The sequence below is a fragment of the Micromys minutus genome (assembly GCF_963924665.1).
Source record: "Micromys minutus genome assembly, chromosome: 16".
Lineage (NCBI taxonomy): Eukaryota > Metazoa > Chordata > Mammalia > Rodentia > Muridae > Micromys > Micromys minutus.
In genome coordinates, this window is record NC_137985.1 from 54392724 (window position 1) to 54417713 (window position 24990).

General features: G+C 43.1%; 1 protein-coding gene across 2 annotated transcripts in view; it reads right to left on the reverse strand.

The window, feature by feature from the left end:
• Positions 1-24990, reverse strand: part of MAP2K1 (mitogen-activated protein kinase kinase 1) — a 62877-nt gene that overhangs the window by 26204 nt on the left and 11683 nt on the right. The window contains exon 1 of one of the 2 annotated variants that reach the window (XM_080929951.1): positions 24501-24574. The exons of the other annotated variant lie outside the window; for it this stretch is intronic. Within the exon in view, the coding sequence (XP_080786077.1) occupies positions 24501-24514 (14 nt within the window). The 5' untranslated portion in view covers positions 24515-24574. Of the gene's footprint in view, positions 1-24500; positions 24575-24990 lie in introns of those variants that run through there. 2 annotated transcript variants of the gene reach the window in all.

Below are 24990 nucleotides of genomic sequence, written 5' to 3' on the forward strand. Positions count from 1 at the left end.
TTAACGTCAAAAGTTCTACTCACCAGGATTCTACCCATTTCAGTCATCCCTAGGGCTTCACTATCAACCCTGCTTTATTTCTCACAATGAAACTTCCTCATTTGAAAAAACGAGGACCCTGGATTTCTCTCAATATATTCAAGCTCTACAAGAGGAACCAAGGAATCTAGTAAACGTAAAAACAAGCCACCTAAGAGATGGTTCTGATGGTAAGAGTAGTTGCACTTGCTGCTCTCCTAGAGAACTTGGGTGTTCCTCCGGCTTCCAAGGACCTGACACCTTTGGGCATCATGTACACGAAAACACAGACACACAGAAATACATGTAATTCTTAAAAGCTTCACTAGAGACAGGTGTGGTGACCACCTATAACCTCAGCACTCAGGAAGCCAAAGCAGGATGACTGTGACCTTAGGCTAGCTTAGGCTAGCTTGGGCTACATAAGACCCTACCTCAAAAACAAGCTTTAATTAAACTTACACAATACACAAAATAAAACTCACTAAACCTTCTCACTGTAACCAAACCCACTTTTAACTGGAACACAGCAGTGGAAACCTTCTGTTCTAGCATACGGTCTAGGAAGCAGAACAATCAATTAGATCCCAATCCATAAAAGATACACCTATTTTTTTTTTTACTTTTGCAAAGTACACATGTCTGCATCCTTTTACTCACTCTTCAAGAGTATAGGATGTCTGTGAAGGAGGTCAGAAGGCAATCTCAGGTGTTGGCTCTCACCTTCTACCTTGTTTAAGGCAGAGTCACTCTCTAGCTGCACAGGACAGACAAGCTGGCCCACAAGCTTCAAGAGCTCCTCCTGCTTCCCCTCCTCACTCCACTGCAGAATCCCTGGGATCACAGACATGTACTAATGAATCCAGCTTTGTGTTGGTTCTTGGGGACCCAAGCTCAGTCCTCAGATTTATGTGGTAAATACTGTTCCCCACTGAGCCATTTACTCTGCCCCAACTCATTCGTTAATGCAAAGTAAGGCCCTCAGAATAAAAATCTTTTAAAAACACAAACAAAACAGGGTATCTGTTGTCTTGGTTATCCTGGAATTTGCTATGTAGACCAGGCTAGCCATGAACTCACAGAGATCCTCCTGCTTCTATCACCAGAGAGCTGGAAAAAAGTTCTTATATGAACCAGAATACCAAATATTGTTTATGATTTCCAAGTCCTAATTCCATGAGATAAAATGAAAATGCAGACACATGTCCAGTCTACAAATTCAAAACTTCCTCATTCCCCAGTCTTACTGCTCCTGTCATGTGACAGCAACTCGGTTTTACCAAGTATTTCATCAGCTTTTACCTAGTCTCTACAGAAAGACAAACAGAAAAGCATTTCATTTACAGCTGCATTTCATCAGTCTATCTGATGTGTGATAACAACTGAGTTATCACACAAAAACTGCAAAATGGAGCTTGGGAACCAGCTATCTCAGAAATCAAGTGAGCATGGCAGGAAGCAGTCACCAGCCAAACATATGGCAGGCCATGGACATCACAGTGCTTCACACAGAGCACTGAAGGAGTTCAGTGAAGCCTGTTAAGTAATCTTGTGAATTGGTAAAGAGAGCATCCACTGTGTTTCATCTGATTTCACTCTCCTGTCTAAACAAGTGACAAAACAGGACTTATTATACACCAGAGTGCTGCTGCCCCCCAGACATGCCAATCAAGGCAGAACACAAACCTTTATTCTTTTGTTGGTATCCTCTCCAAAGGCCAAGATGAAAGAGACAGAGACCTCATGGCTCTAGCATACAGGCTGGTCCAACACAGGGCAGGGGATGCCAGAAGATGTCACTGGCACACCTCACTTGAGTAACTCTGGGGAAAGGATGGTGCCATGCCTAAACTGTGCACACGTTTCCACATTCATACACAGATATGTATGGAACAGGCCTTTCCAAAGAGAATTAAGACTAAAGGGTTAGATACTATTCAAGAAGGCTTAGTGGCCCTCTTGCTCCCAGTACACACAGTAAAAGACCACACAAGGACACACAGAGAAGGCAGCTGCTGTCAAACCAGGGAAGGGCCTTCCCCAGAACTGTACTGTGTTGACACCCTAATCTTGAACATCCAGCCTCAAGTATGATAAAATACATTTCCACGTAAGCCACCCAACAGCCTTTTGATAAGGTAGATGAGGAGGCTGAGGCAGCTGGTCAATATTGTCATTCTGCTAAAATATTTATTAAGTTTCACAGTGCCCTAGTCCCTCAGTTATGAAACCCTGACATGTAAGACTGTGTAACAGGTTAGGGATGCACATGCCCTCTGGTTTCCTCCCTCTCAAGTCTCTTCACAAAAAGATCCATAGCCATATTTAGAAACACATGTCAAAAACCTTCCCCCAAACTTAGATGACATTATAGCTACCTGGAAGTCTTAGGGAGGCATATAAATTCAGTATCCAAAAGCTACTGTCAGAGATAAATGGACTAGGACTAAGGATGTAGAACAGCCAATAGTGATTTCCTCACATACAAGGCCATGAGCTTGATCATCACATAAATTTGGCAGGAGATAAGATGCGTACTATAATCCCGGTATGAGACAGGAGAATCCTGAGATCCAGGACAGACTGGACTGCATAAAGGCCATAGAACAGAAATCCCCAACACACACACACACACACACACACACACACACACACACACCATGCATGACGACAGCTGTGAGGAAACACGATCTTTTCCTAGCACTGTGCTATACACTTTACATCTATGACGTCATCTGTTAACACCTCTACCACTGGTAATGATCAAACATCACTAGAGCAAATGCAAGAATGGGCAGGTGGAGTAAATGGGCCAAGGCCACAAAGCCGTAAGTGAGCAGCAAAGTCAAGACTCAAAACTTAACATAATACCTGTTCCAAAAGTTCCATATTTTAAAGAAGACAACTTTGTCTCAGATACAAGTGCATTACTCCTGCATATGCAACAACCTATCTGCCCCACAGAAGATAAGCAACTCTGTCTCTGTACTAGATCATGCCAGTAAAAACTTGCTCCCCAAAGTGAGAAAGAGGATGCTGACTCATCACCTGCCTAGCTCTTCAGAAACAAACTACAACTGTGATGGCAGATGCCGATAATCCTAACACTCAAGAGACAGAGGAAGGATTGCCACAAGTCTCAGGCTAGCCTGGGCTATACAGTGACACTCTAACAGAAAAAGAAGAGGACCAAAGAGATGGTTCGGTGAGTAAAAGCACTTGGCACACAAGATGGGGACCAGAGTTCTACTCCCAAAATGGATTTAAAAGGAAGGAGATGGTGGGCTGTGGTGGTGCACACCCTTAATCCCAGCACTCGGGAAGCAGAAGCAGGTGGCTCTCTGAGTTCAAGGCCAGCCTGATCTACAGAGTGATTTCCACTGGGGGAAGAGAATATGGGTAGGTACAAGTTAATCTAGCATTTTCCAGAAGAAACCAGGTCCATGTGTTCCTGCCTTCCCTCCTTTCTTACATCCATGCCGAGGGTTGAATCCCCTCCTCACCAGCTAAGGAAATGACTGCTGATTTGTGCTTTCCAAAGTCCTAGACCCCCCCCCCCCCCATTAAACCCTCAGGATTGGCCATGAGTTTTGATGATCAGGTACACTTGAGTTCCCTGGGGGTGGGTAAGTGAGTATTGTTAACCTAATGACCCACTAGCACTTGATTAACAAGTGGGACTCTGGTCAAACCACCTATCCTTGCCAGGTCTCAGATATATCTTCTATACATTGTAAACATTCATGCTTACCATCACCAAGACAGAGTAAAACAGCAAGCTCATAAGAAGTCCTGAAATTCTAACCCACTTCTAAATAATGGTAAAGCAATCAATGCAGGAGCATGGGAGCAGGAGAAGCCAAGGCAGCAACCGCAAGACCTGTGTCCTGTTTTCCCTTTAAAAATTCTTAAAGCACTTTCAACATTAAGTCTTTCCAGAGAATGAAAGGCAAACCAGTAGATCTGAGGTGAAATGAAGAACCTGGCAGCAACTTGGCTTCTACTGCTCACTGGAAAGAAACCAATCAATAAGATGTTGTTATTCAGGGTCACTTCCTCTTGCACAGGGAAGCCAGCCACAAGCCTTGTTTTCCACTCTCAAGGTGAAATGCTTCAAGCAAAGGAAATGAGAAGAGAGGTCCTCGCTGCTGATCCACACCACAAATCCATAAAGCTCAGAGGACAAGAGCCTGCCTCATTTGGAACCATTGTTTTTAACTAAAATAGGCAAAAATGACAATGGAAATTTAAAAAAACTAGAACTCCAACAGTCTGTCTCGGTAGTCAATCAGTCTGTCTGTCTGTCTGTCTGTCTGTCTCTCTCTCTCTCTCTCTCACACACACACACACAGCCCTCCTCTCCAAACACCAGCTGTGATCCACTCAAACTCTCTCAAGTGCAAAAACAGCACAGTAAAATGTGAATTCTGCACCATAGCTGTCTAACAGTAAACATAAGTTCGTGGAGATACAAGAAGATTATGGGTTTGAAATGGCAATATACAGAAAAACAAGGGTTGTCACTTAGAGTCTGGAAACATCAGAAACACAATGAAAGAATGATCCTCTGGGTATGACCAGCTGGCTCTTCCCTCTCCCTCCAAGACCTGCTAAGCCTAATTATAATTACATTGCCACACTGGGGTCTTTTGATTGTAGTTTAACAGTTTAAATTAAGCAGTGAAAGAGAAACCTTAAAGACATTGAATGGATTCATTTTACAGAACAGGAAATTGAAGCTTATAGAGGACAAGGTGGCAGGTCTCCCAGCTCCCAGAACTCTTTTTCTTTTTAAAGCCCTGCAACCTGGGCTGCAGAGATGGCTCAGTAGTTAAGAGCACTGACTGCTCTTCCAGAGGTCATGAGTTCAAATCCCAGCAACCACATGGTGGCTCACAACCATCTCTGAAGACAGCTACAGTGTACTCATATAAATAAAATAAATAAATATTTTTTAAAAGCCCCCACCCACCCAAGACAGGGTCTCACTTGTAGCCCTAGCTATCCTGGAACCTCTGGAACTTATTATATAGACCAGGCTGTCCTGAAATTCATCACAAGTGCTGGGGTTAAAGGCATGTGCCTCTACAGTCAGCTTATTTTAGTATTTTTTGAGACAGAATCTCAGGTAGCTCAGGTTGGCCCTGAATTCATTTTGTGGTGGCCAAGGCTGGCCTTCAATTCCTAATCTTCCTACCTACACCTCCCTAGTTCTGGAATTACAGACAAGCATGACCATGTCAGACACACAACTTTTAAGACCCCTCAAGCTTCTCTCTGTTAGCTACTGAACTTAGAAGCTGGTCAATGGATTATAAGATGTGGACTTAGACTTTCCCTACACAAAAGAACTGTGTGTGGTCCTCAAGCTGCCAGACAAAACAACATGTGCGCGCCAGCACAGCCAGCTTTATAGGTGGCTGGCTGTCTTTGCTAAAGAGTGGTCTAAAGAGGGGGCAGAGGGAAACAACCGATCACTGTGCTGGAAAGAGTTTCCACACAGGGGACATCTCTCTAGAGAACCCAGGGAGCTGGAGTCCCCAGCCCATGGTATTTGGCAAGTAGAAATGCTATTGCTGCAGGAAGCAGGGAAGAAGAAGAAAGTGAAAGAGACCCCTTCTACAACCTCCACTACTCTCTATCTTTAAGATCATAGACAAATTACCTCTCTGGCTCTCAGTTTCCATACCCATAAAAAATTTTTTTTTAAAAAGTATATAGGGAGGAAGAAAAGAGGGAAGGGAAAGCTATTTGCCTATCTCTGAGCTCAAAGTGTGTCAATATGACAGCAAGCAAAGAACGTGCAGAATAAGGCCAAGGGTCTTAAGGGGAAGGGCCGAAGACCCCCAGCACTTGGCAGGCAGAGGGCAGGTGAGTCTCTGAGAAGTTCACTCAGCCTGGACTACAAAGCAATTCAAGGACATCCAGGGCTATACAAAGAAACCCTAACTTGAAAAACCTAAAGAAAAAGAAAAGAAAGAATATCAGAGTTAGAACAAATATTTATCTTCCTTGGCAATCAGGTAACTTCCAAGCCAATAAACAAATCTTTACAAAAGTCAAGGAAACCCATTTAATTAAAAAGAAATAACAAAGAGCCATATTCCTATCCTCCTAAACAAAGATGACAAAAATTTACCCCAGGGAATCCAGCAGGGTTCTGTAATCATACAAATTACCTTCCCACAATATTTTTTCAGACAATCACACTAAGACACACACACACACCCTGCAATGAGGGAACCACCCACTCCACACACAGGCTGATCCAAATACTGAACAGCATCCTGAGTCAGAGGGTGCTGTCATGCTGGTGCTTGAATGCAGTAAGAGCCCTTCTAACTCTACCTGGGTGGATAAAAGTAAAACCAAGGAAATAACTCCTACGTGCTCAATCTTCTACACTGGTACAGAAAGGAATTAAAAGTGTTAGGGGATGGGGGGGCATCAAAAGATGGACAGCAAAAAGACACGCAATCTGATTAAAAAAAAAAAAAGTAAAATTTAGATGCAAAGACGGGTGTCTCACATACTAGAGCATGGCAGACCTGTTAATTCACTTGAGACCAGGAACAGTTATGGAACCCTTCTATGAATGGAACATCAAATTTTGATTTTTCCTCCAAACCATGATTAAGAGTTCCTGTCCTTCAGACAAAATGTCCCTGGCTCATCCCTGATACCAGGTACTTTCCTATTAGTGACTTACTCCCAGAGGTAAATCGTGATGAGGAACTCCCAGGCTGACATACTCTAGGGGTGTGGGGGAAGAACATCACTGAAACAAGGCTCACTGGTAGAAGCAGGAGCAGTAAAAATAGCGGAGGCCACAAGGCTAAAAGGGTAGTCAGGAGGGTCCAGGATGGTAAAAGCAAAAAGAGACTAACTACAGCCCAGATGGAAACCCCGATGAATACAGATCTTCCTCAGACAAGCACATGAGCCTGGCTCTGTGGAAGGTGGGGCTGCCTGCTTCTTTAGCACAGACTGACTACTGCTTTAGAAAATCTGAGTAAAGAACCCTTAGAAAGCAAGCCAGGCATGGTTAGTGGTTCATGTGCCGATAATCCCTAGGCAGAAGGATTAAGAGTTCAAAACTAACATTAGCTACTTAGTAAGTTTGAGAACAGTGTAGGCTACAGGAGTTCTTGAAGAGAGAGACAGAGAGACGGGGTGGTTAAGAAGGAGGAGGAGGAGGAAGAAAGGTTTAGGTTTTGTTTTTTATTTATTTTTTTGTTTTTAATGGATGTTTTGCCTGCATATGTGTCTGTGCACCATGTGTGCAGTACCTGCAGAGGCCAGAGAAGGCACTGGATCTCCTGTGTAACTACAGTTGCAGATGATGGGCAAAGTCATGTTGGTGCTGGAAATCAAGCTGCCATTGCTCTGAAACTGCCCAGCCATCTATCTGTCCAGCCCCCAGCTTTGGATTTGTCTGGTTGGGTTGGAGCGGGGGGGGGGGGGTTCTATGTAGCCCAGGTTTGCCTAGAATTCAGGCAGTGTATAGCACCATTCCTGGCCCACATAACTGTTGATGAGGGAGAAGGTAAAAATACAATGTGACCACAATCCTAGACTGCATAATACAGTAGCAGGCAGTCAAGTTCCCAAGGAGAAACATCTAATACCCCAGAGTTTGGAAACAAAAGGAGGAGCATCAGGCACAATGTATCTCTAGGGATGGAATGTGGCTAAGTTGGTAAAGTGCTTGCTTAGCATGCATGAAGTCCTAGGTTTTATCAAAATAAAATGGGTCAATGTCAGAATTTCTATTCCTGCACAAACATCATGACCAAGAAGTAGGCTGGGGAGGAAAGGGTTTATTCAACTTATACTCCCATACTGATGTTCCTCACCAAAGGAAGTCAGGACTGGAACCTAAGCAGATCAGGAAGCAGGAGCTGATGCAGAAGCCATGGAGGGATGTTACTTACTGGTTTGCTTCCCCTAGCTTTCTCAGCTTGCTTTCGTATAGAATCCAGGTCTACAAGCCCAGGGATGGCACCACCCACAATGGGCTGCACTGCCCCCCCATCACTCGTTGGGAAAATGCCTTACAGCTGGATCTCATGGAGCCATTTCCTCAACTGAGGCTCCTTTCTCTGTGATTAACTACAGCTTGTGTCAAGTTGACACAAAACCAGCCAGTACAGTCAAGTACTTGAGACAGGAGGAACAGGTGTTAACAGTTGTCCTTGGCTTCACAGACAGTTCAAGACTAGCCTGGGCTATGAGAGACACTGTTTTCAAAAACAAAACAACAAAAACAAAATCAAACCACCACCACCAACAACAACAAAAAGCAGGGCTGAACAAAAGTCTCAGCATTTAAGAGCATTTGCTGCTTTTCTGAAGAACCTGAGTTGAATTCCCAGACACACACACACCCCAGGTAGCTCACAACTATCTATGACTTCAGTTCCAAGGGATCCCACAACCTCTTCTAGCCTTTATAGACGAGAGAGAGAGAGAGAGAGAGAGAGAGAGAGAGAGAGAGAGAGAGAGAGAGAGAGAGAGAGAGAGAGAGAGAGAACCCACACACACTGACCAAAAAGGGGGTGGGGGATCAAACTGGCAAAGAAAACCAAAACAAACAAGCTTCATTTTAGCTGAGCTCTAGTATAGCTCAGAGGTGAAATGGGTATTAAAAACATGTAAGACCTAAAGTTCAATCTTTAACACACTTAAAACAACCATCAGTGATCACTTCTGTCGTCTGAAAGGACAGGGAAGGTAGGAAAAGTGGCCTCTTGTAGGACCCTGAAAAGCACCCTGGTTCCCCGCTGAAGAGGCTAGAAATCCCGGTGACCCTAAGGGACAGTAGGAGTCTTGCTTTACTCCTGAAACCACGTAAAGGCAATGCCCTAAGCCCCTCCACATGTAGAAGATAGGACCACAGGTCACATAGGCTCAAGACAGACAGATCTTCATTATAATGAGGTACCTAAAGGCCTGGAGGCTTAGCCAATAAATTTTCCTTTCCAGACACTCATTCCTGCAAACAGTACTTAATCTCAGGCTCACCCTGAGAAGTGGGGTACGGTTTTACTCATCCACTTTCCACCATGACAATAAATGTCTTAAAACCATGGCTGCCTCTTCTCAAAGGAACCCGCTGTGGGGAGCCACAGAGAAAACCTTCGCCTACAGTGCAGCTATCTAATCTCCTGTAGAAGGCCTCTCTACACTCCCAGCCCCCACCAAGCCCAAGCCTACAGTCTGCCAGCGTCAACCAAGGACTACCCCCAGACTAGCCCTCCCCCATGGACCAGCAGGAGCTCCCCTCTTCCCCCTAGACCCTGGGGCTAGATCCAGCCTGTGGGCTCCCATTCCGTTCACAGCTCTTCCATGGCATCCAGTGGGGCCTGGTGTCCAAGAGCCTGAGAACCAGATGACCCCGGCCTCACCACAGGCCCCTGGACTCCCATCCCTGCACCTCAGACTGCGCTTCCCCATCCCTGGAGCAGTACCTGTGGCTGCCCTATGGCCCAACACCCTCCTGGCTAAGGCATGGGGTAAGCTGGTCAAACTTCCCATGTCCTGCCTCCCGGAGCAGCCATGCCCTGTGGCGGAGCGGGACATCAGAAGTTCCATTAACTCAACAGCCTCTGCTAACATTCCCACTCCTAACATAGCCTGCCTATCAGAGGAGGAAGCAAAAACAAGCTTGCATCAGCAGTTCCAAGCTCCTGCTCTGCTCCTGGGCCTTGCAATAGGCAGAGCCATCTAGCAGCATATAGAGGTGAGGCTAGAGAAGACAACTATTTTACAAAATGAAATGGATATTTTCTCTGGGGAGAAGCTAAGAAGCAGCCAGAGAGGAAGAAAAGGATTGATCACAGCAGAAAGCCAAAAGCCATTTAAATCCAAAGACACCTAGATTTTAATATGTCTTTATTGCTGCAGTTGAGAACATCCTCCCCAACCTTAACACCTTTAGCACACAAGTAGCTTTGTGTATATTTTGGTCTCACTCTGGTTTGGGGAACCAAACAAGGAGGCTAAATTCCATAATGCTTCAAGATACAGCAAAAACAAACAGAAAAGTCATATAAAAGGAAGAGTCCCACAGCACAAGTAAACTGTGAGAATGGAAACATCTAGACTACTCTGATGCAGAGGAAGACATGAGACAGAAAATGTAAATGGACCTCTAGTAACAACCATGCAAGGGCCATACAATTTTCTTACGAAACATTCATGACAGGACCTATGTGTAAAGGACAAGGGTCAGGGGAAGACCATGTGATATCTGGTCCTCCCAAGACAATCGTCTGTGTGTAATGGATGTAAAAGAGACAAGAAAACAGGCAAAGAGATAAACAACACGTAAAAGGCAGGTAGTAAACAAGCAGGTAGGGGAAAGCATCTGGTGTCAGCCAGACATGGGAAAGAATACCAACAAGCCCAGCAACAATTCTACCTCAAAGGTGAATTAAAATGCAGAAGATGGGGCTGGAGAGATGGCTCAGTGGTTAAGAGCACGGACTGTTCTTCCAGAGTTCCTGAGTTCAAATCCCAGCAACTACATGGTAGCTCACAACCATCTGTAATAAGATCTGATGCCCTCTTCTGGTGTGTCTAAAGACAGCTACAATGTACTTAGATATAATAAATAAATAAACAGATAGATGAATGGATGGATGAATGAATGAAGGTGAGGTGGACATAAAAGCCTATGGGGGCATAGAGACAATATCCCAAATTTCACCTAAAATGAAGGAAAGTAAAGGTCAGAAATGGTCATTTCTAAGTTAGTCTTGAGGGATATAGGAAGTAAAAAGTTCAGACTTGGGCATCTGCATGTTTCAAGAAGCCAAAGAACTGCATACAGAGTCAAGAGTGAGGGTGAATTATACCATGAAAGACACAATACACCATGATAAGAAATGGGGACAGGTAAGACTGTATGCTTCTACAACTTTACTAGGAATATAAATAATGGGAGCTCATTATGAAAACTTCCAAACAGTCCAGAATAAAGTAATGTGTTACCTTCCCTCAGAGAACTACTATTAAGTACTGAGTATATATTCTTCCAGACTCCTTGTGCTGGCTAGTTTTTTGTCAACTTGACACAAGCTGGAGTCATCTGAGAAGAGGTAACCTCAAATAAGAAAAATTTCTCCATAAGATCTGGCTTTAGCTGGGTGGTGGTGGCACACACCTATAGTTTAGCACTCAGTAGACAGATGTAGGAGGATCTCTGAGTACAGGGCAGCCAGAGTTACACAGAGGAACGCTGTCCCAGAAAACAAAACAAAACAAACCTGGCTTTATGTAAGCCTATAGGGTAGTTAGTGGTTCTCAACCTGTGAGGAGACCCCTTTGGGGGTCAAACAACCCTTTCACAGGGGTCCCCTAAGACCATCATTGTTACTTTATTACTGTTAATGAAGTAACAATAAAAATAACTGTACAGTTGCAGGGTGACCACAACTTAAGGAACTCATTAAAAAGTCACAGCATTAAGAAGTTTGAGAATCACTGATAAAGAGCAATTTCTTAACTAGTGATCGATGTGGGAAGGGCGTAGTCCACTGTGGATGGGTGATTTAAGAAAGTAGACCAATGGGCAGCACAGTTGAGCATGGGTGGAACATGGGTGAGCTGGCCCAAGATCGAGAGCAAAAGAGAATTGACCTTCACCTTCACCTGGAGAGTCTAGGAGGGCTGGCCCCAAGGGCATAAGAACAGGCGTGTTGGAGAGCAGGCACAGATGGCATGAGTATGGGAGAGCTTCCAGGCTGACCAACTCAGCTACCACCTAGGCTCAGATCTAGAGCTTAGAGTTGACCCACTCCAGCATCTACCCCATCTATGAACTGCTGGAGCACAAGAAGGAGCTGATCCTGCAGAACAAAAGCTTCAACATCTCCATGACACAGGGCAACAATGGGACATCTGAGAAGAGTCCCAGTGTGGATCCAGTATTAATGATGTGGTAGATCTCAAACCAGACACTGCAATGATTACTTGCAAGAAAAGCTATTTGGACAAAAGGGTATATTGTGTGCCCTACTGTAACATACCAAGCTTCCATGGTGAGATTTTTGTTTTGTTTTGTTTTGTTTTGCTTGCTTGCTTGCTTTCTTTTGAGAGACAGTTACAAGGGTAACAGGAAGATATGGAGGGATGGGGAGATTTGTGAGATTGAGGTACATGATATGAAATTCAAAATGATTCGATAAATAGTTAAATAAAAGAAAGGAGAGAAGAGAGGAGAGAAGAAAGCAAGCTGAGCAAGCCAAGAACAGCAAGCCAGCAAGCAGCACCCCTTCATGGCTTCATCAGCTCCTGACTCCTGAGTTCCTACCCTGCTTGTGTTCTTGTCCTGACTTCCCTAGAAGTGTAAGCAAAATAAACCCTTTAATAAACATTTTCCTCCATAAGTTGCTTTTGGTCATGATTTTCATCACAGCAGTAAAAACTATAAGATATTCCTTCTAAATACATTTCTACTGAGTTTTTGTTTTTTAAGACAGGATCTCCAGTGGCCCAGGCTGGTCTCAAATTTCCTATTTCTGCAAAAAGATTTTGAACTCTTTTTGTTGTTGTTGAAAGTCGGCTCAGTTGGCCCACTTTAGACACAATGCTTCCTGTCATAATGCCACTTTCCCTGGACACACAGAGAATCCTTACCCCTCTTGTATTGTGCCATTCTGTGGGGCTGGTGCTTGCACATTTCTTGTAGAAAATGTACTGAGTTTTAAGAACATTAATTATGTTTTAGAAATCTTAAAGTGGAAACTTAAAGGTTCTTTGAAAAGTTGGTTGGGTGGTGTTTTGCTGGGGCAAAAAAAAAAAAAAAAAAACAGGCGTTTGAAAAAAATTAAAGTTACAGGATCCTATCAATACTGAAAGGACCCTGAATTCTCTGATCATCTGGCATCCAAGTACCAAGTTTAAGAATTAAGAGATGTGCACCACACCTGGCTATATCGTGTTTAATATACATGGGGTTTATTCTTCAATAATAAACATTTTTGGTTTGGAGGGTTTTCTTTTGCCAGGGAGGGGGGCTTCTTTTGTTTTGTTTGAGATACAGTCTCACTTTATAATGTAGGCTGGCTTGGAATTTACTATGTAGTCCATGCTAGTCTCAAACTCATGGCAATCTTTCTGCCTCAACCTCGAGAGTGCTGGTACAAGGGCAAATTCTAAAGAAAGTAAAGTGGGTTTTGTATTGAGGGCCAGGGGTCCAGTAGGAAGCAGCACCTAGTACCCACTGAACAGTGACAATGATATGGGGCAGACTGAAGTCAGCTGGCACAACTTTAGACCATCTGGACAGGAAAGAAAGAGTAGCAGTGACTAGATTTCTGGCAAATGAAGAGATAGCTTTGTGGTAAGGGGTTGTTGTTTAATAAACAACTTGACTGGACTTTGTCCTCTGTGGGAGGCAGTCTATAAATCCATGCAATTCTCAAGTAATAGGTGTGTCTACTCTTCACAGAATGGCCTAATAATTTATGCTGAGGTGACTCATGGTGGGTCCCTAGACTGTCTACTGAAAAGATAACAAGGGAGAACGGTTGGCCATAGCAGACAAGCCAAACATGCAATAGTGAACTGGGTTTTTAAACAAGTGCTATGAGAATACAGGAGGATGGAGACTGAATTTGATGACAGGACCAGTGTGATTAAGGCACTCCAGACACTGAGACTCAGGTGAACTTGCACGGTAAACAGTAATCTGTGCATATTGTACATCACTGTGCAAAGGGTGATGTGCCCTGTGGACATAAGCAGAGGACACTAGCAGTTGAACTGTTTGCAGCTCTCCCAGGCCTGACTTTGTACCTCTTCTTTTGGCTGATCTTGATCATTGTAATTTTGATGTAATAAAATGGTAATTAGAACAGCAACCAGTACTTTCCGGCATTCTATAATTACTCTAGCAAATTCTGGAACCTGAGAAGGTAAAGAGAACCCTGAATGTATAGTCACTTCACCAGAAGTACAAGGAGCCTGGGCATTCCCAAGCTTCCAGCCAGTGTCTAAAATAAGATCAGTCTTGAAAAAGACCGTGCCCTTAACCAGTAAAGTGTGGCCTAAATCTGCATAGTCTCCAAAGTTACCATAGGGACAAAAGGATTCTGAATCTACTATTGGGGCCAGCAGAGATCTGCACACTTACAAGTAGAGTGACATGCTATGGGTCTAACAAGGTAGGCCAGGAATTTGTCACAAAGGCCTTAAGCAAAAGATCAAAGAAAGAGGAAGGCAAAGAAGGTAAAGACTCCGCTGGCAGCTAAGCATCTGGTCAGGAACAAGAGCTCTCTGACAGTAAGCAGAATGATCCTGCCCTGTGGCATGAGGCCTGCTATGAGCATTTACAGAAAATGGGTAGGAATGTGTTCTGAATGAGCACACAGGTAAATGCACTGGAGAGGTAATATTCCAGAAGCTATACAATTGTCTAACCTCTTAGATTCTAAATGACAATCAATGTAGATTCTCAGAGGCAATTAAAAGATAGACCTAGCTTGGCCAAGTAGCACAGGCCTTATAGTCCCAGACTCAGGAGGATCTATGTGAGTTCAAGACCAGACTGATCTACAGAATTCATTCCAGGACAGCCAGAGCTTCAGAGAAACCCTCTCTCGAAAAACAGAAACAATAAACAAACAAACAAACAAAAAAGACCAATAGGGAGGTGAGAATGCACCAGTGATTGAAGTTATGAAGCAAAAGACAATAGTCCACTGCACATTAAACTTGAGATATTAGCTGTGGGAAGAATATGTAACTCCAAACTCAGCACAACTTGCATTCTCGGGCCCTTGGCCATTTTGAGTCTGCTTAGCTTCAGAAGAACCACATTCTAGAGCAGAGGTGAAAAGACCTGTCCTCTGCAATCTTCCTATTCACCTCTCTCACTTCCTTTTCTTCCAAGGAGCAGGGCTCTCATTCACTCACTAGCTTGCCACATCCTGCCTCTTTGCTACTTCCTGGGAGACGCCTGGCTATTCTGAGAGAAGCATTAACTCTTTCGGGCCTTATAACCGCCACATGAGAAAAATGATGAGTAGGAAAAGAAAGAAAAACAACTATTTAGGGTAGAATTATTTTGTTTTTGAGACAGGGTTTGCTATGTAGACCTGGCTGGCCTAGAACTCTCAACCCACCCACCTCAACTTCCTGATTGTTGGGATAACAAGAGTGTGTCCCACCAAGTCTGGTAAGAAAACATTTGATTTTGTTGTTGTTATGGTTGTTTGTTTGGGGTTTTTTTTTTGGGGGGGGAGGTCAGTTTTTTTTTTTTTTTTTTTTTTTTTTTTTTAGTTTTTTCCGAGACAGGGTTTCTCTGAGCAGCCTGTCCTAGAACTGGCTCTGTAGACCAGGCTAGCCTCAAACTCAGAGATCCACCTGCCACTGCTCCCTGAGTGCTGAGATTAAAGGCTTGAAACATCACCACCTGGCTTAAGAGGAAGTTTTTTAAATCAAGAAATCTAGATTTGGGAATGGTGGCTCATATCTGTATTTCAAACATTCAGGGAGCTGAGGCAGGAGAACTGGCATAAGCTATGTAGCCTGGACTACATAGCTGAATTCCAGACCAACCAGAAATACAGTAAGACCCCATCAATAATAATAATAATAATTTTAAAATTTTAAATTAACAACAGCTGGGCACTGATGGCATACTCCTTTAATCCCAGCATTCTGCAGACAAAGGCAAGTAAATCTCTGAGTTCAAGGCCAGCCTGGTCTATAGAGTGAGTTCCAGGACAGCTAGAGACTACACAGAGAAATCCTGTCTTTAAAAAAAAAAAAAAAAAAAAAAAAAGCCAACCAAACAAAACAATATAAGGAAATTAATTCACTCAGGGCTGGGGCCTCTAGTAATAAATAAAAATCTACCTTTATTCATTCTTTTACTTAAATAGATCATAGAGCTTTTTCTTTCTTAAAACAGAAGTGAAGGGCAGGCAGTGGGCCACAACAAAAACCAGGAGCCCTGGGTCTCATTCAGACCTTCACAAAGTCCCACCCTGGCCTCAATCTCTTCAAGGCCTTACACAGGAAGGAAGCTTAGCCATCATGAGTGTTTCTGCCCCTACCATTTTAAAAGTAGATATCTATACTCAGTGGAGAAGGAATTAAAGGTGATTTGATGAGTTTATTAGGGGTGGTGGCTTGGTGGGTAGATCCACAGCCACCTATATGAAACGAAGTGTTAATAAATGAATGCTGCTGCGGGGGGGGGGGGGGGGGGGTGTGTGTGTACCCAGAGTGGTGAGCAACTTACTAGCAGCACAAACCCACATTACCAAAACTGTGCTGTTGCAAAAACTTAACTTTCCCTCAACTGTGATTTGAAGAGAGGGTGCAGAGCTGAGAATACTGTGTCTGTGGCCATCTGTCCTACCCTAGTCTCCAGAGACATGAGGGGGAGTGTGAAAAGCCACCAGGTGCCATGTAAATTCAGTCACCAATGTCACATATCCATCATGGGCCCAGCATTTACAGGTTGCTAGGGATAAGCAAAAAGCATAGCATTATAAAAAGGCTTGCCAATCCATCCAAGCCTTTCAAGCTTCCCCTGAGCCTCACTCCATGCCCCGCACAAGGCAGAGGACATGGCATAAAACAGTGTAGATGTCGACACCAGTATATGCTTGTTAAATGTTTCCCCTTCCGGGCTTGGAAGGAGTTGTCTGCTGCAGAGCAGGAAAGAGAACTGCAGGCCCTCACTCTGGCCTGTATAGCATGCACAAGTCCTGTAACAAAAACTGTTTCCCTGTCCATCCAGTAGAGAGCACATTCCACATCATAGGATTCCACAAGAGAATAAACAGCCATGAGAACAAGAGCAAGCACATTGAGCCTGAAAGCACAAATGCTATACAAGCCAAAAATAACCAACTGCTAACGTCAAAGTTGAACATCACAGAGGCTAGCAGAGCTGTTCCCTTTGGCCACCAGAGTCTACAGCCTGATCTTTAGTCCACATCAAGTCTTGTTCAGTCATCAGCACAACTTCCAAATCAAACCCCAGGTTTTCTGGCTCTGAAAAGTTCCCAAAGGCCCAAGTGTGAAAGGTGTAGCCTCACCCTGTGATACTATTGGGAGGAGATAGGGGTAGGGCAGGGAGGACAGCTAGGTACAAACCCATGTCAAGGGAGGTACCTACAAGGGGACCTGTCTGTCCATTCTCTACCTTTTCTTTTATATTTTTGGTAATGAAGGGAACAATTTCACTCTGTTATGTGGCACCATCCCCATGTAAATGTCTCACAAAGGCCCAAAGTAACAGCAGCAATCAATGGACTAGAACCTTAACACCATTAGCCCTCTCTCTATCCTTCTCCCTCCTTTCCCTTTCTCCTGTTGTGGGAGGAGGAGCCGACCCAGACTGACCTCAATTTCTCAGTTCTTCTGACTCTACCTTCTGAATACCCACTCTCCTTTTTATTTTCTTTTAATGAGCTAATTTCCTCAGAATTTTGTTACAGTGAAGGAAATTGGCATGAACAATATGAAATGTGTTATGCATTGAAGGCCAAGAAGACAGGCCTGCCCTAGCTCAGCAGGTAAAGGTGCTTGCTTCAAAGCCTAACCATCTGAATTCCAACCCTGGAATCTATATGGTGGAGGGAAAGAGCAAACTGTCCTCTGACCTATATACACATTGTGAGTTACATACAACTGTACATATGTACATACATGTACACATAAACAAATAAATAAATATAATTTTTTTTCTTTTTAAGATGATGATCTAGAGCTGGTGAGATGGCTCAATGGGTAAAAGCACGTATCAAGCAAATTAATGACCTGAGTTCAATCCTCAGAACCCACAAAAAGTTGTACGCAATAGTTTGTATCTGTAATCTCAGCACTCCTACTGTGAGATGGGGGGCAGTAACAAAAAAATCTCCCAGAAGTTCACACACATCATATACACTTAAAAAAAAAAAATACAAAAAGAATCGAATCATCCAGCTCAGAATTCCCCATGTCAGAGCCAACAGTGTGGTCTGAACTGTGATGGGTATGCACAGAGTAGATGATCACTGCCTAAACAGGAGTGAAAGAAAGTTTGTGACAGATTTACTAAAGAGACGGCCCACAGTTTATTATGACATCCTTACTGAGGGTGTCAAAGGGACTCCTCAGTAGGGGCCAGGGAAAGACATTTAGATGAACTTTATGCTGATCCCCAACATCTGTCTCCTGTCACGAGGATATCATCTTCCAGTTCACAAAGGCTGGTGACTGTCCTTCCTCACTATGCCTCCCCACATACATGCAAAGCCCAGGAAATCCTCCTTAAACTGTGGAGAAAAAAAGCTAAGCTTCCTGGTGGTACTGGGCAGGCAGATGGCCAGCTAACAAGGCCGGGAGGAGTCTATATTAGGATGCACTAGGCAGTTGTTTCCTAGGCATCTTTTGCAGACTCCTGTTTCACTGAAAATAATTCTTTTGCTTCCTGCACATCACAAAAAATTCCAAGTATGTCCGGTGTTGTCTCTATACCGAGCCTGTGTGGATAAAGAACAGATGAAGAGTTCCAGCATTGGAGGATCTCTGGAAAATAAGAACTTTCTCTCAGCTCACCTGAAGGAGAGAGTAAAGTCCCTGGACTAACGTCTAGTCCTGCCCATTACCATCAGTCCTGTTAATCACTGAACACTGCTTACATGAGTCTAGAAATCCTTTCTGCTGGAAAAATGTTTTAACACTCATCTCACAGATGCGGAATCACTCAAGGATGTGAAAGCACATGCATAAGACCACATGGACAGTAAGAAGCAGAGTCACAATTCAGATGTAAGTGGGCAGAAGCCAAACCTTTCTGCTGTGCAGTACCAGCAGATTCAAAACAGAAATGCTGTGTGCATGCCAACTTCTTCTAACCCTTCTTTCTAGACCCAGACTCCTTCTCTGCCAAAGGACAGGACCACAAAGAGACATCGCTAAGGTTCCTTCCAAGAATAAAATTAAATCTATCTGCTTGTGAGCTGAATGGAATCTCATCTGATCTAGACTCTAAGAGCCATAACCATCACCACCAGTCCACAGGGAAGCAGCCTAGGCAAAGATGGTCAAGTGTTGAGCTAACAGCTCTACTAGGGAAGGAACTCAAAACACACACTTCACACATAGCACCTCCGTTCCAAAGCCCTAAGGCTTAAGCTAAAGACTTTTAGACCTATCTGGAAAAAAAGGTTAGTCTCTGGATTCAGATGAACCACAGAAAAGAACATTTGTTCCCATTTCTTTTAGGATGCTGGACTTTGTACTGAACAGCCTGAAACCACGAGAGCACCACCGAGTAAAGCATGGCACTCTCCTGAGGCCATCTTGTAGTTTTGTAGTTGGACCTGCTGACCAAAATTCTCAGTCCATCTCAACTTTCTAGAAATTAGACCAACCTTCCCAAAACAATGGTCCTCTGGATACTCTGCTCCCTGACCACACCGTCAGATGTCAAAGTCCTTCTGGCTGCTCCCATCATCACTAAAGTCCTTTCTCTTCCTGTCTTTGCACTCCAGGAAGATACTTTTCTGGATACTTTTCCTTTATTCCAATGTCTCCACTTCAATCAGGCATAGGGCTTTAACATTTTAGAAGAAACTCAAAAATTTAATTTCTCAGCTTCTAAAGGGCAATTTTCTAAACCCTGAGTCTGCTAATTACACAGGCGTCCTAAAAATATTATCTCAGTACAATGCCTCCTTTCTACTCCCACATGCCCATCCCCCAAATGCACACACATACACTTCAGACTGCCATTTAGACACTGGAGAGTATAATTTAAATGTCTTTAATAGCTTGACTCGAAGGACATTATACATGATTCTTCAATTTACTTCAGAGTATAATCTAAAAGAAGCCTTTTACTGAATTCAAAGACTAAATAGGCAGATGCATTGATAGCAAACACAAGTAACATAATTCAAATAAGAATTTAAATGCAATTTTCAGATTTGTGTGTGTGTGTGTGTGTGTGTGTGTGAGAGAGAGAGAGAGAGAGAGAGAGAGAGAGAGAAAATGTCTCACTATATAGCCTTGGCTAACCTATAGCATGATATTTAGTCTAGTCTGGCCTTGAAATGACAGAGATCCACATGTCTCTGCCTTCCAAGTGCTGAAATTAAAACCATACACCAACACACCTAGCCCCATTTTTCAGTTTTCATCTAAAGTCCTTTTAGGATCAGACATGGTGACACACAGGAGGAAGAGACAAGCCAATAAAAGTTTCATAGTGAGTCCCTACCTCAATAAAGAAAAAAGAAAGATTTTTCAGTCTATCTTGCAAACCAGTAGCTGGTATACAAGTTCATATCAGTTCAATGAACATTAAGTGCCTAATCTTTAACAAACAAATTAGAAGCCCACTGTAATTCTGGAGCTAGGTGTGATGATACATGCCTATAATCAATCCCAGCACTATGTAGGCTGAGGATTAAAAGAAAAAAAAAAGATCCATTGTCATTTTGGTCATAATCTAACTTTATCTGACCTACACAAATGTCGACCACAAATAACAGGCAGCTGCTAACATTTGAGGCACACAAACCTCTGTCATTTGAACTGTTTGGAAGACAGATGGTTAGCAGCTGCAAGTTTAATTACAAAGTGCCTGGAAGGAAGGCAAAGGAAGCAAAAGGATCCAAGTGCTACTTCATATATTAAGCGTGGAATTCCTTTCCAACAAACATCTTTCATTTCCTTGGGGGAAGCCAACTCGGATATGCCCTTTGAACTTGAAAGAAAAGCTTCAGAAGAAAGAATCTAGCAACATACAGACTGAGTGAAGCTGGAGGCACAGAAAAGTCATTCCTTCTAAATATCTCCATGACTTGTGTTTTAAGGGAAGACAGAAGGCATGGGAGCCTCCACTGTGCAGCCAGGCTGATGGCCTGGATTAACTGTGTTCGTAGTTGAACCAGTTGCCTCCTTTTTCATCCCTCATTTTGTCCTTTGCAAAGCAAAAGGACAAGATGACTGACTTCTAGACCAGTACTCAAAGACAAACATTCAATAACAGGAATTGTCTAAATGTATGCTACCCGATACAGTTGCCACAGTGGTCAATAAGGCTTTTAAAGATGACTAGTGTGGCTGAGAAACTGGTGTTTAAACTGTACTGAATTTTAGTTAATTTAGATATAAATAGCTATATGTGGTTAATGTCTATTTTTGAAAAGTACAGCACCACAAAATCCTTCTGCATTTTACACAGTGGGGTGGGGAATGATGTTAGACTAAGGCCGACCTAAGCTGTAAGCCTAGATACACAATTTACCAGCTAAACAACCTTATGAAATTGCTCAGCTCCCCTGAGCGTCACATCCCCTATTGGTACAATGGACTCTGGTAACCGTTGTTGTGGACTATCTGTGACTACAGAGACCAGAAGGCCCTCAGTAAATGCCAACTGTTTCTCTAGTTCCTCTTTAGTCTTCAGACTCCATCCTACTAGTTTCCCTGCACATCCATTTTTATTACCTTGTCGACAGAAAGCTTTAGTCCCCACAGGCAGCCCTGCCTATCAGGAAATCAACCTGCCCAGGAGTTATCCCAGGTCCCCAGCTGTGGGCAAGCCTCTGGTGAAGCAAGGCTCGGTGCCTCCGGAACCACTGATTTCCGCTCACCCTCTATCCCCTCTGCCTCACATGATCAGCAGCAATTTACACTGTGACTGGATATCAAGCTGAAACATAACTCACCAAAACACCTGTCACTTGTTTCTGGTACTTTCCTAACTCTTTCCTCTTCTCTTCCTCTGCTAAGGATGGTATGGCTTTTTTGTATGAAAATGGCTTAGGATTTTTTTTTTTTAATTACCACACTCAGAAATAGGAATGCTACAAATTCCATTTATGGTTAACCCAGGAGTTATTTAGTTACCAAAATTAAACAAAAGAGACTGTTGTAGAAGGAATGTTCTAGAATAAGAATAGCCTGGCAGTGGTAGTGCACACACCTTTAGTCCCAATACTCAGGAGACAGAGGCAAGTGGATCTCCAAGTTCTAGACTAGCCTGGTCTACAGATTAAGTTCCAGGACAGCCAGGGCTACACAGAGAAATCCTGTCTCAAAAAACAAAAAGTAAAAAACATCATCACAACAACAAAAAACCCCAAACAAACAAAAAAGAATAAACTGCCCAAGTCCCTATATTAATGTGGTAAGAAGCCCAGCTTGGACAGTCCTTCCTGAAACGGAGACACTGGCCATCCTCGAGGAAAGAAGCTGTCCTTGGCTTCAATGACTGTTTTCAGTTTTATTTCTGTTACACTTATGTGTCTGTGTGTACACATGTGCCACTGAGCAAGAGTCACTTCTCACCTTCCACCATGTGGATCCCAGGGACATCAAATCCGGCAGGTGGCCTGAATTGCTAAAGCATCCTGCCACCCTCAGTGACCAGGGTTTACTCGTAGACACAAATGAGTGATATAAGCAGATAGATTTGTGCAATTCTAGTAATTACTGGGACGTTTGGTAGCTCTTCTCTTCCTGTCTCCCTACCATACCACAAAGCTCAAAGGGAACGCAGGGATGAAGAGGACTTTTGTTTGAACATTCAGAGTTAGCTTGGAGCTCTGAAGTCTCATCTGACAAGAGCATTCTCTGGGAGACTGTTTACCAGAGGGAAGGACAAAGGCAAAGACAACAAATAATTTAAACTCTGGACTCAATACAGTGAAGGTCTTTCATTTTCTTTTGTTTCTTGTTTTGGTGGTCCTGGTATCAAACGTAGTATCTCATATGATCGATCTAGTTTTTAAATGAACTTGAATACGCCAACTGTGACTCAGTAAAAAAAGAAACGTAATCACCCTGGACCCACACAGAAGTATGAGGACAGTAATGAAAGCTAGTTAGCCAAGCTCGTCACTTCAACGCCCCTGAGTATGGAGCCCAGGTCAAGTATACACTCTGTTTTATTCTTTCTGAAAAAGGAATGCATTTAAGTGTAGCTTAAGGTACTGACAGGTCAGTTCCAGAACGGTGTCCATGCCAAGGGGACCACACCTCCACTCCTACAACTGATATCTCAGGCTCTTCCACTTTGGATGGACTAATTCCCTGTCACATTTTTTTTCTTTCCTTCTTCTTTTTTTTTTTTTTTTTTTTTAAATTTAAAGACACGGTCCCACAATTCCAGGCTCTGGCTGGTCTAAAACTTGTTAGGGGGACAAGGCTGTCTTTGAACTGAGTATAGAGATTAAAAACATGCACTACCAAAGCTAGCTCTCTTATTTTCTTATTTTTATATCCTTCAGCCACCTAAAAGAATAGAATATAGAAGAGGCACTTTTTTGAAGATTCAGCCTTTAAAACACATTTAAGAGAATATTAGATAAAGTTAGCAAATATCAACACGGGAAACTTTTCAAGTCATTAAATGTGTCTGAAATCATGCAAATACATCCACAAGATAGGATAAAAGTCCAAATGTTTCCTGCTCCAGTCGTGGGAGTGTACCAAGTTCCTTCCCTCCTTGGTGAAAGTACCAGGCCAGAGTCTGAGGAGCCACAAGGCCCCATCTACTTCTGACAGTCTCTCCTACAAAGCTAGCGAGCTAAAAGAAGTTTCTCTTCAGGAGATCCTCCAGAAGCCTCTTTTATGATACTCAAGTGTTCCTGAGACACAAGAACTGCCCCAGAGAGTAACCAAGACCACTAAAGGAACGCTGCATCTTGCAGGTGATACCAATAAATCCAGAAATGCATGAACAGACAATCAAAGAGAAACTTAACAGAACATAGACTATGAACACTTCATTCAACTCAAACTATAACTGATTTTTTAAAAAAACAATTTTTAAAGTACTCAATTATAATAGCATCAAATAGTAATTCAGAACATGAGAATATTACCCAAAAGAAAATTAATCAGATCAGAAAGAGAAAGCAGAACACAAAAGCAGCTAGTAAGATACCCTGTGAAAATGTCAATTTTTCTTTAACCCATCAATTTAAAAAACCTATCTAAATTACTGAAGAGCTGATTTAAAATTAACTTCAGCTGATACCTCTCTCTCCAGTAAACTAATTAATCCCACGTGGGACAAAGGGAGAACCAAAAGAAGCCACATACTCCAGCTAGTTGGAGAGGCAACAAATGTCTAACGTTAATAAAAAGTAGGCTATCCTGTACATATGGCATACTTATGAAGGTTAAAAATGATAATATTATTTCTTAATACAACAATAAACATACTGGAGACAGTGTAATAATCACATAATTTGTAAAATTTCAAAATCAAAGCACAAGTTAAGCATTTTGTGGCACATGCCTGGCATCTAAGCACTCACTAGGCTAGGTAAGGTGATCTACCCTTGGTGGCCAGTCTGGGCTGCAAAGCAAGATCTCTATCTCAAAAAAAACAAAGAAGGGGGAAAAAAAATCAAGGGCATTTTAGAAAAAAAATAAGGGGGTTGGGGGGAGGGGGGCTTTCAAATGTGACTTGTCCAACTGTTTAGCCAGTAAACAGCACAACCCAAACCTACCTCTCCAGCTTCATCTCCTGTGACCTGCTGGGATGACTGCTTCAGAGCTGATCCTTATTCCCTCCAGATACATCTCAAGCTTCCCTCTGGTGTGAACTGCTCATCCAGCGCTTCCTGCCACGTCCCTCCCCCATTCCCATGGAAATACTAGCTATCCTTCAAGACCCAGTTCAAATGTCATCACCTCTGGGACAGCAGCTCATTGCCCGGATGGATGTTCAGTCTCTCTCCCTGGGAGAAATGCTACAGGACTTTCTTTGTACTGCTTCTTTGGGATATTTTTCTTACTCTGCAGCCATTTTCCCCCACTACAATCACCTCCTCCTCCTTTTCCATATCATATCTGAAGACCCTTAGAGGCAGACTCTCTTGCCCATCTGAGTCACCTAAGTAAAAACTAACATGAAAAGCAGAAAATAATTCCATTTCAAGAGTATGGTGAATAACTAAAAGAAAGCAACTGGCTACTTAAAGGAGCTCTTATACTGCC